At 39.1% G+C, this 15,770-nt stretch overlaps 2 protein-coding genes across 3 annotated transcripts in view; one reads left to right on the forward strand and one right to left on the reverse strand.

Moving 5' to 3' along the window:
• Positions 1-104: 104 nt before the first annotated feature.
• On the forward strand, positions 105-15,763 carry lmx1al (LIM homeobox transcription factor 1, alpha-like). Of its 2 annotated transcripts, none has more exons than XM_085454468.1 (9): positions 105-370; positions 2,213-2,301; positions 3,114-3,300; positions 12,507-12,739; positions 13,165-13,328; positions 13,467-13,544; positions 13,627-13,747; positions 13,824-14,006; positions 14,133-15,763. In XM_085454468.1, exons 1-9 carry the CDS (start codon positions 327-329, stop codon positions 14,288-14,290), a joined length of 1,257 nt encoding a protein of 418 aa, XP_085310594.1. In that variant the 5' UTR covers positions 105-326; the 3' UTR covers positions 14,291-15,763. The 2 variants fall into 2 exon arrangements, with proteins under 2 accessions (XP_085310594.1, XP_085310595.1); XM_085454469.1 differs by having other exon boundaries at positions 106-370; positions 13,851-14,006.
• Positions 12,039-15,770, reverse strand: part of chchd5 (coiled-coil-helix-coiled-coil-helix domain containing 5) — a 12,634-nt gene continuing 8,902 nt past the window's right edge. Inside the window, exon 5 of the transcript XR_014920182.1 lies at positions 12,039-14,001. The gene's annotated coding sequence lies outside the window, so the exon portion shown is untranslated. The remainder of the gene's footprint in view (positions 14,002-15,770) is intronic.

The following is a 15,770-nucleotide window of genomic DNA, read 5'->3' on the forward strand; positions in this document are numbered from 1 at the left end:
TAACCGTGAGCACAAATGCAAAAGATCCTCCCCATCTGAGTTATCAATAGGCTGTATTATCACTCATCTTCCCTCATCATTTTCCGCACCTTCTCCCTCCCTCCTTTTCTGTCCATCTCCTCCCTCTGCGCCTTTTTACGCACAAAACAAGTCAGAGCGCACACACGGCTGCCGGAGAAAACAGGAGAGACAATAGGCAGTACTTCGGGTCATCATGGTATTTGGATTTTTACCGTAGGCAACATGCTCGGCGCTTTGTGAGGTACAGGTGGATAATCTGCGATCGCGTCTGTTCATTTACTAGTCTAAAGTTTCCCCAGGTTTTAATGTTGCCAACCGAGATTTCAGGAGGAGTATGTTTCACCTCAAGGTAGGTCTCCGCAACTCAAGAACAGGTTGTCACTGAAGGCAGCCTCGTGATTTCCAAATAACCGTGTTGCTTGAATTGATGTGCATTTCGTGTTCCAGCAGCAGCGCGTGCTTAGATCCAACATTATTAGGGGTCTTTTGACAAATACACGGGATAAAGTATTAAATCCTGATGACCTTGCTGTCTGTTATGTTTTATGATCTTCGATCTTTAATGTATTGGCACAAGCATGTGAAATAGTCCTAAAAATATGATGCTAAAGGGAACCAGCTGCTTTACAGACTGCAAGCCGCTTTTAGAGTATTATAATAATAATCATTATTATTATTATTATGTTCGTTTACAGTAGTTTTTAACGTGACTTGAATTCAGCAATCACATCTACAACTCAACTTTGTCTTTTACTTTTGATGGCACGAGGGAAGGTCTGACTTTTCATAGTTTCCAGCTATTTATTACAAACAGCTTGTAAACAAATCTCTCAAAATAGAAAGACTGTTTGTTGCATTAAACAGAGATTGGCTTCTTAGCATTAATTTGAATGCAGTTAACATTCAGCTTTAAAGAAAACATTGTTCATCCTCATAAATATGACAGTTTTGCTTTCTTTAATTGTAGCTCCAGGTGACTTGCGGGAAATCCAGAAATCGTTATTACTTCGATATTGATGATCACAGCACCGGCTTTTAGCGTCGACGTGTAATTATTGGTGCTTTACACAAGTGTGTCATGAATGTATTCAACCCGCAATTAGGAAAAGTGCCAAATCAGATTAGTTGTATTTACATAAGTCATTTGGTGTTATCTAATTACTTCACTTTCTAAGGCAACAATCCATTTTATATTCCCTGTATTTTACAGGTTCACCCCACAGGCCCCTCAAATGTAGAAATCAATAGGGTTCCTTACAATTATCGCAATAATAAGAACATACACAAATCTAGTGTGTTATTCATTTAAAATATAGACTATCATTATATTATTATACTTTACACAAAACACTAGAATCTGGTGACACCAGTGCTGAGAAACTCCAGCCTGCAGAAAAACATCAAAGAAAGTTTTCGTCAGTGTTTCCACAACTAATTTATTTTTATTTGAATCTTTCGCCATTTTTGCTTGTTTTTTCTGTCCTCTTTCATTTTTGTTTGTTTGAGCAGGTAAATTAGTAGAATACAAAATGCCGTCCGAAAAGTTTCTCTTTTCGTTATCCGTTTTGATTAAACGGGTCAATTAAAAAAAAAAAATTCTGTAAAGAATAAAATGGAAACATTGCACATTTTACAATTAACCTGATCATATATATATATATATATATATATGTTTAAAATAATTTCAACACAAAAATTTTAAATTTAAACCAATATAAATCTAAATATGTATTTTTTGCTTGTCTTACATTTTTTGCATTAGAACTGTTAATTTGTTATCATTTCTTAAAAGAAACCATAAAATGCACGATACATACAAATTGCCTTGCACCATTAGAAGTAGAATATATAATGCAGAAGTTATAGCTTATTGCAAAGTTTGAAATACAATTTGATGCTCGTAAAAAATCCCTTTCAATTAGAATTTTTGTTGGAAGAGAAACATTCTCAAATTCTCTTTTTTATCGTGTTTTTTTCTCCTGCAATTAATAAGCTTGTGCAATCCAGTCTGTAGGTGTGTATTTTTGATTCAGTCTGATTTTAAATAATGGTGGCATAGACAGTCCTATTATAAAATAATGAAATAAAAAATAAAAACGTCTCTCTTACCAATCCCCTTATTTTTAGGTTGATTTACTATAGCATGGTTCCACTGATATTTTAGATAGAAATGGTTCATTTTTGTCTCTAGCGATCACACTGAGGGGAGGAGAGAAGGGATGAAAACAGAGGAGAGCCAGCAGTCCTGTCTGCAGCAGCCTCCATCCTCCACGCCTTTCGGTAAGTCCGACAACCGATACACTATACAGTGAGTATAATAATCACAGGATGAGCTTTTTGGATTAATTTATCATCTATGAAAATCATGAAGACCACAAATAAGAATATCAAAGCATTTGATCCTGTCCATTTTGTCCGCGTTTTTAGGATCCTATAGACATTCAGGCCTAAGATTATAATAGAAAAAAATATTATTTAAAAATAAATAAATAAATAAATAAAATATAATATTGATTCAGTTTTTTAACAACCAACACAACATTAGACTATTATCGTAATACTGGGCTTACCCTATGAGGAACAAAATGCAACAAAGCCAAGGTTATCATATGTTGTAACATATGACTTATGTTACCCTAACGTAAGAATTAAAATAATAATATAATAAAAGCAACATCGACTGTTTTTAAATGTAAATAATTCAAGATGATCGTTCACATAAAGTCGAAATAGGAATGAAATAAACAAATATCCAGATGTTAAATATCCAGATTTTTGATTGAAAAAATTAATATCCAACACCGAGGTTGCCATAAACTTTTGTGCGAAGTATGCGCCTGTCATTTTCCATCCATGCGAAAGAGAACATCGGTTTTTCTATGCCAGATTGCATATACAAACGATTGCGTAGTACACACGCGTTGGTCGATTGAATAAAACGTGTTTTATTGCATTATCGATGACCATGATGCAGGGAAATTTAGAAGCATGCTACTTTATACGGCTGGAGTTACACTGTGGAAACTTGGCCAGTATCTTGGCTTTTACCTTCTCTCAATCTCTCTGTTCATGCTTTGATATGTTCCCTTCAGGTCCAGAGTACAGAGGAGGAGAGGTGTGTGCGGGCTGCGAGTCTCCCATCGCCGACCGCTTCCTGCTGCGCGTGAATGAGCGTTCCTGGCACGAGACCTGTGTCAAGTGCGCCGTGTGTTTAAGCGCGCTCACTGGGACTTGTTACAGCCGGGACCGCCTGCTGTACTGCAAGCACGACTATGAAAAGTAAAAACACACACTCACAAACACACATGCTCACACACAGACATACACACACTGTCAGTTCAAGGATAACACAGCCTACAAATTTAGGTTGGGAAATTCCCTGTGACTAAAACAAGCTTTATCTCGTGCTGAAAATAATTTACATAATCTGCAAAGAAATACAGTTGCATAATAATGGAAAGAATAAAGTTAATTGTACGTTGAAATGTAATTATAATTCTCAATTTGGTCAGAGTAAGTTTACTTATGGAGACTATTTTAAACATTTTAGTTTTGCCTACTCAATCAAACTGAACTGATGTTAGCCAGTCTCCTGTTTCCAAGCTAAACAGGTTTTGAGACTTCAAATTGAGAGGTAATTGTTATATAAGTATAGTGACATACTAATCTTGTAACATTTGCTGATGTGATATTATTGTGTTACTGACACACACACACACACACACACACACACACACACACACACACACACACACGCAAGGAGAGAGTGAGAGAGAGAACAGTGAAGTTGAACTTCTGTTTAAAACAGATGAGGAACACGTCTTTCATATTTTACATCTACTGGAAGTCTTTTGTTAGACTTAACAGCATCTATCAATGTGCCAACAAAAGATGTAGTAAAATGTTAATCACTGCAAGAGCACGTGTGATTTTAATTCTGAAAAATTAATGTAGGTGTCAAGAAAAGAGATTATTTAGACTGTACAAATGACCTGCACATAAATCAATCCTCACACTGAACAAATCTGGTTAAATAATATTAATGAAACTTTAACGACTTAGTTTAGAGATGAGGAAGACTTATGAAGTTGAGAAATGAGAGTAGCAAATACAGGCTACATGTTGTACTAATGTTTGGAAAAAAAACTTTGCAAATTTCTATAACAGAAATTTGTGTAAAAATACATGGGCCTTTAAATTGAAAATCCACATTCAATCCGAAACATCTATCATTATAGACAATGCTGGATTTGTGTGTCAAACCTATGTGGCTTTACTTAAATTCAAGATACCCAGAGGGTCAGTGTGCTTACAATTTCACATTTTTGGAATTGAGCCACAACCAATATAAGATATGAAAACTGACTGAATGTATGCAGTAGCAGTTTTTATAGCTTATTTTTGCTTATTGATCTAGTCGTTTCACAAAGGCAAAGTCTATTTCCCTTGTTTTTAAATTTACAATCTTAACTGAACCAACAGCCCTTGCCACTGCTATTCAGTACCTTGTAGTACAGCATCTGGACACACTACAATATATTGCAATGTAAAAGTTCAGAGATTTTTTTTCTTTAATGGCTCACTCCACTGTACATTTTTGTGGCCATTCTACATTTTAACTTTGGCTGCTTTGTGTGTGCTGTGGTCACTGGGTGTGCCTGCAAAGGAAGCTCCAGGGATGGACAGCTTAAGGACGAGTCTGCAGCTTGTTATCATTGTTATGAAAAGTGTCAGACGGCATCCAGCAGCACAGACTCTCCCACTGTACCTGACATCTGGAGGAGAGTGAGGGAGAGAGAAAGAGAGGGAGGGGGGGGGGGGGGGGAGGGGGGGGGGGACTGTGATGAAAGTCCATTGTGTGACGTTTATCTGGAAAAATGAGTGGGAAACTTGGAGGCAGTAGTACCATAACTGAAGAACTGGGCTCATTTTCAGTGATGGAATGAAAAAGTATATTTGCTCTCACTGTGTAATGACTGTAATTGCAGATCCAAATTAATAGTCAGAGGCTCATTCACTATGTTGTTGATTTAGTACCCTATACATTGCATATGCCTTGTTGCCTTGTTGTGTGAGTCGGTGCCAGACTTGGCACATAGTTATGCCCGTGACCTTCAGTGGATAGGCAACAATGTCTCCTTGTTTTCCCAGCAGTCTGTCCATCGGCGCCTTACTCTACACCCCCACCACCTCCATCTAGAGCAGGTGTGTGATAACCATGTCCAAGAATTTGGAATGTGCATAAGAATTTTAGGGGAATTTGTACAATTATTAGTGGATACCAGGATATGGATTTGAGTATCCATATCCATATCCTGGTATGGATACTCAAATCCTGCTTCAGACAGGAAAATGCACATCATTTCAGTGCTGTCACTGCATGCTGATGAGTTTACTTTGTCAGGAATTGTAAGGAGTTAAAAAAAACTGAATTCACTGAAAAATATGTGAATGTAATGCATTAATTGAAAAATGGCATTTTGCAAGCAGGCTTGGGTTTTTAATATTGGGATGTCTTCCTTGTGCACTATCTCCGGCTAGTCCAAATATATGTTTTTTAGTCACAAACAGACCAGACCAAACAGTGCATGGTGCATGTGCTTTTTTAATCATAGCTTTCTTTTAATATATGAAAAAGAAACAAATACAAAATGTATTTGTGGGTAGGCATATGTTTTTAATTAATCTATCTGGTCTTCACGAAAAAGAAAACACACGCAGATTCAAATGAGAAAGGAAATCAAATTTTCAAATGTTACCCATCCTCCACCCTGATTCGTGTGGCGTTAACTGCCTCCAAGGCAAAGGTTTGTTCAACATTTGCATGTTTAATGCTTTTGAAGGATACATTGCTTCTGTATTACTGTACACTGATTATCAAAAAGTCAATATAAGGTTTCAAAATATCTGATGATTTTTTAAACATCTTATTTATTTATTTATGTATTTGGGGTTGCGGGGCAGGTGAACCATAATCATAGTCTGCTCGGTTCTGAGAATGCCTCAGAACACCCTCACTGAATCTTAAGTATGTCACTCTCATTCACATTAAGTATGTGAACATAAATAAGCACATCATTACTATTTATTTAATAAAACAAAAATAAAATAAAATAAAACTGGAGGTATGCCTTTTTAGTAGTGCCAGTTTTAAGTTTCCCTGGTTTCAATCTGTTATGGAAATGAAGGGATTTAGACACAACTCAAGTGCATCTTGTGGATTTTTCTTGTGGATTTATTTTTGTTTTGAAACCTTGAGAAATTCTCTGGAACTCCATCCTGTTATGGACCAGATGTTCAACATGAGGCACTAGAATAAGACTTCGCTGCACACAAATTCCCTTAAGGTTGTTTTTACGCACAGGCGCAATACATTCCATTTACTGGCACAATGGACAGTTATACAAATCTGGCTAGAAAAAGTTAGGAAGTGATAATTTTATAAAACTTTAAATGGAATTTTTCAATGATGTTACTTTTCTGACAAAATTATTAATAGTACAGCACTCTAGTTGTACTGTATGTTAATATAATTACAATTAAACTAAAAACAGACTTTTTTTTAAAGCTGTTTAGGCATAATCCTAAAACTGGTTATTATGATTCCTTGTCAAAGTGACAATTATAAAACAAGTGTTCTCTTCTCAATAGTACTGAACCCAAACAGCGCTGAGGGTAGTCTGGCTGTGAGAAGCCTCCAAACTCCCTTGAAAGCCACATAAAGGCAGCTCCAGCTCTGTGAAAAACAGGTCACAAGAGTGGATATTCACTAAACCTTGAGTTTAATGCCTCACGCTGTGGGGTGGAGGGCACAGAGACTACATCTAAGTTTACAAACCCTCTCACCACAGACATAGAGAGGGAGGCCTAGCGGCCACAGCTATAGAATCATCCTCTGCTGACCGAGTAGTTAGACGTGAGTCTAACACTAACGACCTGAAAGAGTATCCTCTCAGTGCATTTATGCGAGTGAACGTCTAAGTCTGAGGTTAGAAATCACATCTTTTACCCATTCTCCCTTCTATACCTCCACCCCACCAACCGTTTCGCTCCCTATCTCACCATCGTTCATCACTGTCTGCTTTGTAATAATATTTCTCTATTCCAAACCTCATTTCCTTCTTGTTGAGATTGATAGCAGCGATGACACCAAACAGTTTATCTCCCCGTTTATCCCTTGTTTTCTCTTAATCGCCCCCCCCCTCCAGTGCTCCTTTGTCTCTCAGGAGGGGAATAGGAGGAGGTGGCAGGGTGGCTGATTGGGTACAGTGCTAATTGCCCAGCTCTGGCTGTCCTGGGTTGACAGGTCTGATACTGGGCTGCAGGGAAATACTATTACAGATAATTATGCAATGATATGTCAGTGGAAATACAAACCCTTATTCCTATAAGCCTAAAATGAGTCACTATTGACGTAAAAAAAAAAAAAAACATTGACCATTTTAAAACATGTCAACCACAACAGAGTTTGATATTTTGGACTTATTTGGCTATAATTATGAAATCCCTTTGACAAAGGAGAAGACAAAATAATTTGTCTTTGTAGAAACCAAACCATGACAGCGTGAGGGTGGAGGCAGAAATCTGAGCAATTTTAGGTTAAATAACTGGAAATTTCAGCTCAGAGAGCGTAAGGTTTATAGCTCATTGTTGGTGAAGGCAAATGTAGCTTTTCTGCTCTGGCTGTACATCATATACACATGCAATGCTCAAAAGTTGAAGTACTTCTCTCTCACCTAAGAGTCTTATATTAGCTACACCTGCAGCTCAACAGATGATGGTTGGAGGTTTGCCAGATGAGAATAAAGTGCGGATGGATGGGTTTTTGAGCTTTGATGGTGTGCTGTTGAAAAACAGTCTGATTTGATGGCATAAATGAAAGAGCATCAGGGAGAACTGTCACTGATGGAGAAAGGGTTCAAAATGGGTTAAAGAAGGAAAGGACAAGGTGTGGGAGAGTTTTAAGGACAGAACGGCTTCAGACCAGGGCAGATTTTTGTCTGTGTATGTGTGTAGATGGTGATGGTGGTGGTGGTGAGGGGGTGATATTGCCACTGTTTTTGCATAATGTGAGATGAGACCCCATCATCTTTCCTCCCCCACAACAATTTTATAACAGACAGCTAATAAATGTTTCATGGCAGAACAAGCTGCTCGCCTCAGCTTTATTAAATCTGAGATAATAAAAGCAGAGAGGGAGAGGAAAAAAGAGAGTGCGAATAGGGGGTCGCACCAGAGAGGGAGAGATAGGGAGATCGGCGTAGACTTCTCGCAAATCGACCGGCTGTATCTCCTGTTTCTGGGGCAACGGGTCCCGCTGTCCCCCGCCACCCCCTCCCCGCTGCTTCCCGCTCCGCCAGAGACAGACAGGAAATGAGAAACGGGCAGACAGGATATTGCGTTCTGGTGGCCTGGGGATTAACTGTTTTATCTAAACTAACACACACCCACTCACTCACACACAAACACACATCTATATCCTGACACATAGCATTCATTCTTGGTAGCATCAGGTGTAACTCACAGCCACACACCCAGAGACACATATCATGCATGCAGAGACCATGCACATCGTGCAGGTATTTGGTTGTTACTTTACACAGGAAAAGTCTTGAATATTATATACATCAGTGCTGCTCTCATGTAGAGCTGGTCATTACCAAGGTTTACTGCAAGAGTCACAACATGTAACTTTATAACTGTGGGACTGCCTCAGTGTGCACAAATACCTCTAAAGATCTATTCTATGTACTGTTGGCCCTTGTGTCCGTTGGATAGCAAGTATTATATACATGTTGCACATTTTTAGAGCATGCATTGACCTTGTTACTGCACTGATGCATGGATGGACGTGGTGCACAGATGCAGCATCTGTCACTGTTTTATTGATGTTTGTACCCAGGCACCTTATCTATGTTTACACTAACTGTGCATATTTGTGTTTATGTGTGCATGCGGCTGTATATATCCGTGTGTTTGTATGCATGACTTTACTATATATATCTATATCTATATCTATATCTATAGATATATATATATCTTTAAACCTGTGTATTTCTCTATGAGAGTGTGAGTGAGTGAGTGGTGGCAGGGTAGCAAGTATCGTGGGGAATGCTGGGAGATTTTAATAACACAGAAGCAGTGCAGGGAGATTTAATAAAAGGAGATGATGTGATTACTGAACCCTGGCTCTGAGCCATTTTGCTTCACAGAGCAATATCCGCCAAAAGTGCACACACACAATTCCACACACACAGACACACACACACAACCGCACACACTCCACACACATCTAAGAAATTGATACTAAACAGAATACAACTTAAAACTAAGATTGATGCATATCATTTGTACTTTTTGCATCTGTAACGTGAATCTTCTATTATACCTTCATTGTCGCACACTACGGTCACATATGTGGGAATCACAAGCTAGGACATCTAAACCTCTGCTTATCACACCTTGTGAGAAAGAGATCCATCTTAAACTATAGGTCAAAAATCAAAATGAGTGACAATGGTGGTGGATCCTTGGTGGTGAAAGTTAAATTTATCTAAGTTAGGTTCTTTTGGTCTTGGTGACCAAAAGACCAAAGCTTAGTGCAATAAGAGAAACTCCTTAAAAAGAGAGTTAGTATAACCAAACCTATACCTGTATAAATATTCATCAGTTATGAAAGCAAGTGCAACAACTGCAGTTGCTCTGAGACACATACATATTTATGGAATGATTGTATTGCAGACCAGACAATGTCATGCTTGTCACAGCTCTCAGGCAAAACAATGCCACATGACACAGCTTAGGGAGGTGATGAAGATTGTGTTGTGATGTTTGTATGCCTAGGCTCTGCAATAAACAAAAGGGAAAGACAATACTTACAATACAGCACCTTTTTCTGCCTCTCTACACTTGATCTCGTAATCAGTGAGCTTGTAATTAGCCATGCCCCGTAACCCCTCCAAAATCCATGGCATTGAGCATAAAGTTGCCTAGAGCCAGTCTTTATAATGTTTTGTACATCACAAGCTCTAAAGGTTGATCATTACCTTCAGCCTCCTGTGAGCACTTGCAACTCTATTCTACGCATTCGCGCATATATCATATTATTACTTCATTAAAGTAAAGCTGTCTAAATCCAAAGCAAAGAGGTTTTTTTTAACTATCTATTCGCTTAGCTTTCAGCACAGCTGTTCCTTAATATACATCAGCTGTCTGACTTCTAGTTTTCACTTTTTTGAATTGTACACATTAAAAAGTTAAAACAAAATTAAGAACATAAATAACTATGTAACACCCACCATACCAGAAAAAATACAGATATTAACCCATACCATAGAGACTTATTATTTTTAATGATTTAAAATAAAGAACTCAAGATGAATTTGACAAATTTACTCAAGCACTGGAACCTGGGCTGCATGTGTGGCCATGTTTGACTAGAATGTATAAATCCTGTAAAGTTAAATTCACCTTAATCGTATGATTGCTCTTTATCCGTCATGCCCGTAGTGATTTTTTGGAAGCTGCACCCTGGTCAGGCCCATGTGTGAATGATACTTCTATTAGAGGGATTATGCTGATCTACTTACAGACCCCCCTCTGTGGCAGTTGCCCCAAGTTTCCTTTATTTGCCATGTTGAGTAAATTCCTACCGTGCTGTGTACACCCCTGATTAGGGAGTGTGGGACTTAACCACCAACCTCATCAATCTTGTGTCAAGCAACCCTGACGATTCTGTTTTGTTGTTTTTTGTTCCCAATGAAAGGACGTATTTGAAATACTGAGAGTGAGGCTGTGCAGAGCGGTGTGATGATTGCGCCCTTTTGTAGCATGCATGTTCTGTACCACATGTTATGATTGACATGTGCGTTATTGCAGGAATTTTACAGTGGAAGCATCTTTCTAAAATGCAATGTAATGTTACTGTGACTAAGTAATTTAAGCAACATTTAGTCAAACACAAGGTCCTATCATAATAGTCTTTGTATGGTTGCTTATAGGAGTATTGTGTTTGCTTTATGATGTTAAGTTAGCGACACTGTCATTTGGGGATATTTGGGGAGCGTTTGGCAGATGGATTGAGAAAGATTAGCTGTAGCAGCTGCGTTTGGGACAGAATCACAGATTAGGAGCTCTAATGTGCAGACCTGGCTCCTTCTTTACTCTCCAGATTTGGGCAGCAACACCTTCCTATCACTCAGTCAGGGAGCGTCAACACTTCAGGCTTCATCCCTTCTTCCCCCCATTCCCTCCCTTCCCATCCTCCCTCCTTTCTTAACAGGGTTTGTGTTCCATTGTGCTGCTATTTCTGTATACATCAACCTTTATCTGTTTCACACCCATGTTCAGGCTTCCTCGTAACTTTTCCCACTGAAGAATTGTAATGACGATCAAGAATATTTCCTAATCATAGATGTGTTGCACCACTGCTTTGATGATATGGTGAATGTGAGTAACTATCCAAATATATATATACTGATACTCGGTGGGTGAGTGTGTGCAAATGTGGTGATGGTGTGTGTGTGTGCGTGCATATGTGCATGTGCGTGTGTGCGTGCGTGTGTGTGTGTGTGTGTGTGTGTGTGCGCGCGCGTGCGTGCGTGCGTGCGTGCGTGTGCATAAGTGAGAGGAGAGAGATTAACCCCATGCTATCCCCAATCCCTGGTTATGAGTTTACAGCGTCTGTCTGGCCATCTCACTGTTTAAACAACAATCTAATTAATCCTGTCTTTATTAGTTTCAGTGAACTGGGGAGGCAGGCTGGGAGGGCATGAGGGAGAACTGGGAATGCTGGCAGAAAGTACTGAATACTGAGGAGGGAAGGGGAGGAAACCAAGTGCAAGAGCAGGGATTTGAGAGGAATTTAATGGCATAGATTTGGGCCCTGTGAATAGAAATAGGGATGTGCAAGAGATTGTCATGTGGGAGAGAAAGTTAGGGGTTGTAACATAGCACAGGAGGAGAGATGGGGGGACAAAAGGAAAGTGGTCATGGGGAAAAGTAATAGACCTGAGAAAGACTGTTTTAAGCTTTATTCACTGAGTTAAATACATAAATTATGGGCAATATATGGACAGAGTGGAGTTCACTTCACCAAGGAAATCTTAACATTTAAGGATTTAAATGGGGAAAAACTCTCCACAGACATCTTTTTAAGAAGCTAACTACTGCCCCCTACTGTGAGAATGTTAAAAATAAAAAACAATGTAATAATACAGACTACTGTAACCCATCTAACAGATGTTCACCTTGTTGCACTGTGAATTGGGTAATGCTTATAGGACCTTTAATTAAGAGACTATGCTAATCTCCAGAATCATTGGCGCTAAGGGTAAATGTGTCAGAGCTTCTTGTTTGTGCTGCCATCTTTAATTAATTTACTTCTTATTCTAAGCTGCTAGACTGTTATCATGCCATGTTTCACAGTTTATGGATGTATCCATGAAAATATAAGCCCACGTGTGTATGTTTCTGTGCCCCTCCAGGCTTTTTGTAAGAAAGTGCAGTGCCTGCTTGCAAGTCATTGGACGTTCTGAGCTGATAATGCGTGTGCTAGGCCAGGTATACCACCTGGGCTGCTTCAGCTGCTGTGAGTGTGAACGTCGGCTGCAGAGAGGTGATGAGTTTGTGCTGAAAGAAGGCCAGCTGCTCTGCCGCATGGACTATGAAAAGGAGAGGGAAATGCTGGCTGCCATCAGCCCTACACCAACTGAATCAGGTAAAGCAGGTTTCTTCGGAGGATACATAATAAAGGTCAAAATTACTTTTCTTGGGGAAATAATCTTTCTTTTTACACTCATGCCTTTAGTCAAAATCAATCATTTTCATCCCCTTTAAATGAGTAAACAGTATTTGAAAGAAAAACCTTAATATTTAAGACAAAAGCAGTTTCAAGAAAAAACAAAAAAGAAAAAAGTTTCAAGCTTCTTCCTTTTTAAAAATTTTAAATGAAGGCGCGATTATTGAATTTCAAATAGTGAGAATAGTTTTCAGCAGTATGTTGAAAGTAATTTAAGCAGTACCATTTTCTTCCATGAGAACGAACAAACTGTTACTGTAAACTACATGGAAAATATTTGTTTCAAATGTCACTGTTTGCAGAGCATTGTTCTGATTGTGCTATTGTTTACTTAACTTGCTCAGTAAAAAGTGAGGATGAGGATGGTGGAGGAGGCTCCGGAGGAGGGAAAGGCGGTGATGAAGGCAAGGAGCACAAGCGTTCAAAACGTCCACGCACTATCTTGACCACACAGCAGCGGCGTGCTTTCAAGGCCTCCTTTGAAGTGTCAGCCAAACCATGCCGTAAGGTGGGTTGTTGGTCTTGTCAGTATGCCACAAGATACTCCTGGTCATGCTTTCCAAACTTTAGTTTTCAAGGGTATGGCTGCTGTGTTTGGCACTGTGAAGTTAAGATTTTTAAAACAATTAAAAACTCTATCCTCTAGGTGAGAGAGACACTGGCTGCAGAGACTGGGCTGACAGTGCGTGTTGTTCAGGTGTGGTTTCAAAACCAGAGAGCCAAGGTAAGACTTTATAGTTTTCCTAAAGGCATGCTCACAAAAGCACAAAGAGAAAATTTGTACACCGTGTGCTTTTGTGCGTCAGATGAAAAAGTTAGCTCGCCGACAGCAACAGCAGCAGCAGCAACAGCAGGAACAAGAGCAGCTGGGAGGCACCAGGAGGGGACCGAGCAGAGGGGGCCGCCAAAGCAATGATGACAGCGAGGGTAAGAGCTTTGAGTACCAGTACAAGATCAAGAAGGAAAGAAAAAAAGATGGAAAGAAAGACTGGTATGGTTAAAGTTTTGGGCGTTTTGAATCTTTATATAGATGGATCTAGTACCCATGGCATGGATGGGATGCTGGGATATCCATCTCTGCCACGTCAGCAGCTCCTTGCTCTGGACCCCAACATTTATGGTGGAGAGCCATTTCGACATGGGCTTACACCACCTCAACTGAATAGCGAGCAGCTCCACTCCTATGGTATGACAGAAAGACAAAGATAAAAGTTACAAAAAAAATAACTTGCTTTTACTTTTTTTTTTTTCTTGCTCTCACTAAAAACTCTTTCACTTCAGCTGTCCACACTCTCCTTCCTTTTGACTGCAGACTCAGAAACAGTGTTCCATGACCTGGACAGCGATGGAAGCCTTGGTCACCTTGGCGACTGCCTCTTAGCAACAGGGGAGGGCGGTCTCCTGGCAGGGCGAGTGGGAAATCCCATCGACCGTCTGTACTCCATGCAGAACTCTTATTTCACCTCCTGACCCTTATAAACTGTCACTCTTTCCCCTCCTGTTTCACCTTTCACCTCAGAGATGCAGCTAATGGAGTCTGTCCATCAACATGCCTGTGGGACCATTCTCCATGAAACACCCTACAGCCAAACACACTTACGAGCTTTTATCACAGGCTAACATCAATTAGACATAGTTAGTCATAATATCAATTTGCAGCAGATTAACATAGTGATCCCACATCTTTCCCAGATAAGAATCACATGCTGGAAATACAGACACTGTAAATGTCCAAGATAAAGGACCTCAGTTTACTCTGTTGTATTTATGTAATGTTTAATGAAAAATGCTTCATGGCACTTTCCAACAAAAAAAAATTAAGACACTTATACCTATCAATATGTATATCACGAATTACAGATGATAATTGGTTGCTGAAAGTGAATTCATCAATCAAATCACATATAATTAGCAGTCTTGGCAGCTGATGGGCAGCTGAGGGTTTAAATTAAATTAGTATATTGCATTACTTTTTGTTTTGTTTTGCCAGGACTAGAGTAGTTATTGTGTGAATGACTGCAGCGTATACAGCACTGTATATGGATTGGAGTACACTTTTGCTCTCAGGTTAGTGTGTATGTTTGTGGAACCTGAGCCACAACTCAGGATATTGTGCTGGATAGGATGACAATTTAACTTGCCCAATGACTTGAAGGACAGAGATTGCAAAGAAATTCTGTGAAAAATTATTTCAAACTATATCCTTGGTTTTTCATACTGCATGACTGATAAAATATGGACCAAAAAAAGTGGGTTTTTTTGGCATTTAGCTATAAACTCTACAGGGTCATTTGAGGAGCCTTATGCGGAAACAGGGTTGTTTAAGTGGTTATCGTTTTAGTTTTCCTTTCTCTTTTATAATGTGATCACTCAAAAACAGTGCAGTAAATTTCAACTCTTTGGTATATAATTTCCCAAATGAAGGATACTGGGTACATAAAGGTACTCCAAATGTAAATGTGTGTATGACTGTGTTATAATTAACTGTTGTAGTCACAAACTGTAATAATTTCCTTCTCAGAAAGTCACATTAGGTAGGTATTTCGTATCTTCTTATGTGATAATCAGCAAATATTTAAACTGTAGCATGATATTTATGTGCCACAAGTAGGTATGAAGAAATAGCCTCCAAATTCAAGTGTTGCAGAAGGCATCAGGATCAGAATCATGAAGTGGTGCAGAATAAAATAGGATTAGGGTGAAACTCTTTTCATTTAGAAGCCAGTAATTGGCTACAGCCTGTGACATTCCTTCCTGACATTATGTTTGACTCTGATAACTGACTCATGGTGTTTTTAAAGTGATAATATTGTGAATGTAACTTATTTGTGCAGTAGATGAGTTCTTATCTTACTTTTTTGATCAGTGACTGCCAGGTGATGTGCTTTGAATGTAATGTTGCCGTATCTTCAATACAATCTGCGGTTTCGTCTTTGAACAACACTTGGCT

This window comes from Copadichromis virginalis, linkage group LG4, assembly GCF_057382275.1.
Source record: "Copadichromis virginalis isolate Kocher_CV1m ecotype Utaka linkage group LG4, C_Virginalis_male_GT1.1, whole genome shotgun sequence".
NCBI lineage: Eukaryota > Metazoa > Chordata > Actinopteri > Cichliformes > Cichlidae > Copadichromis > Copadichromis virginalis.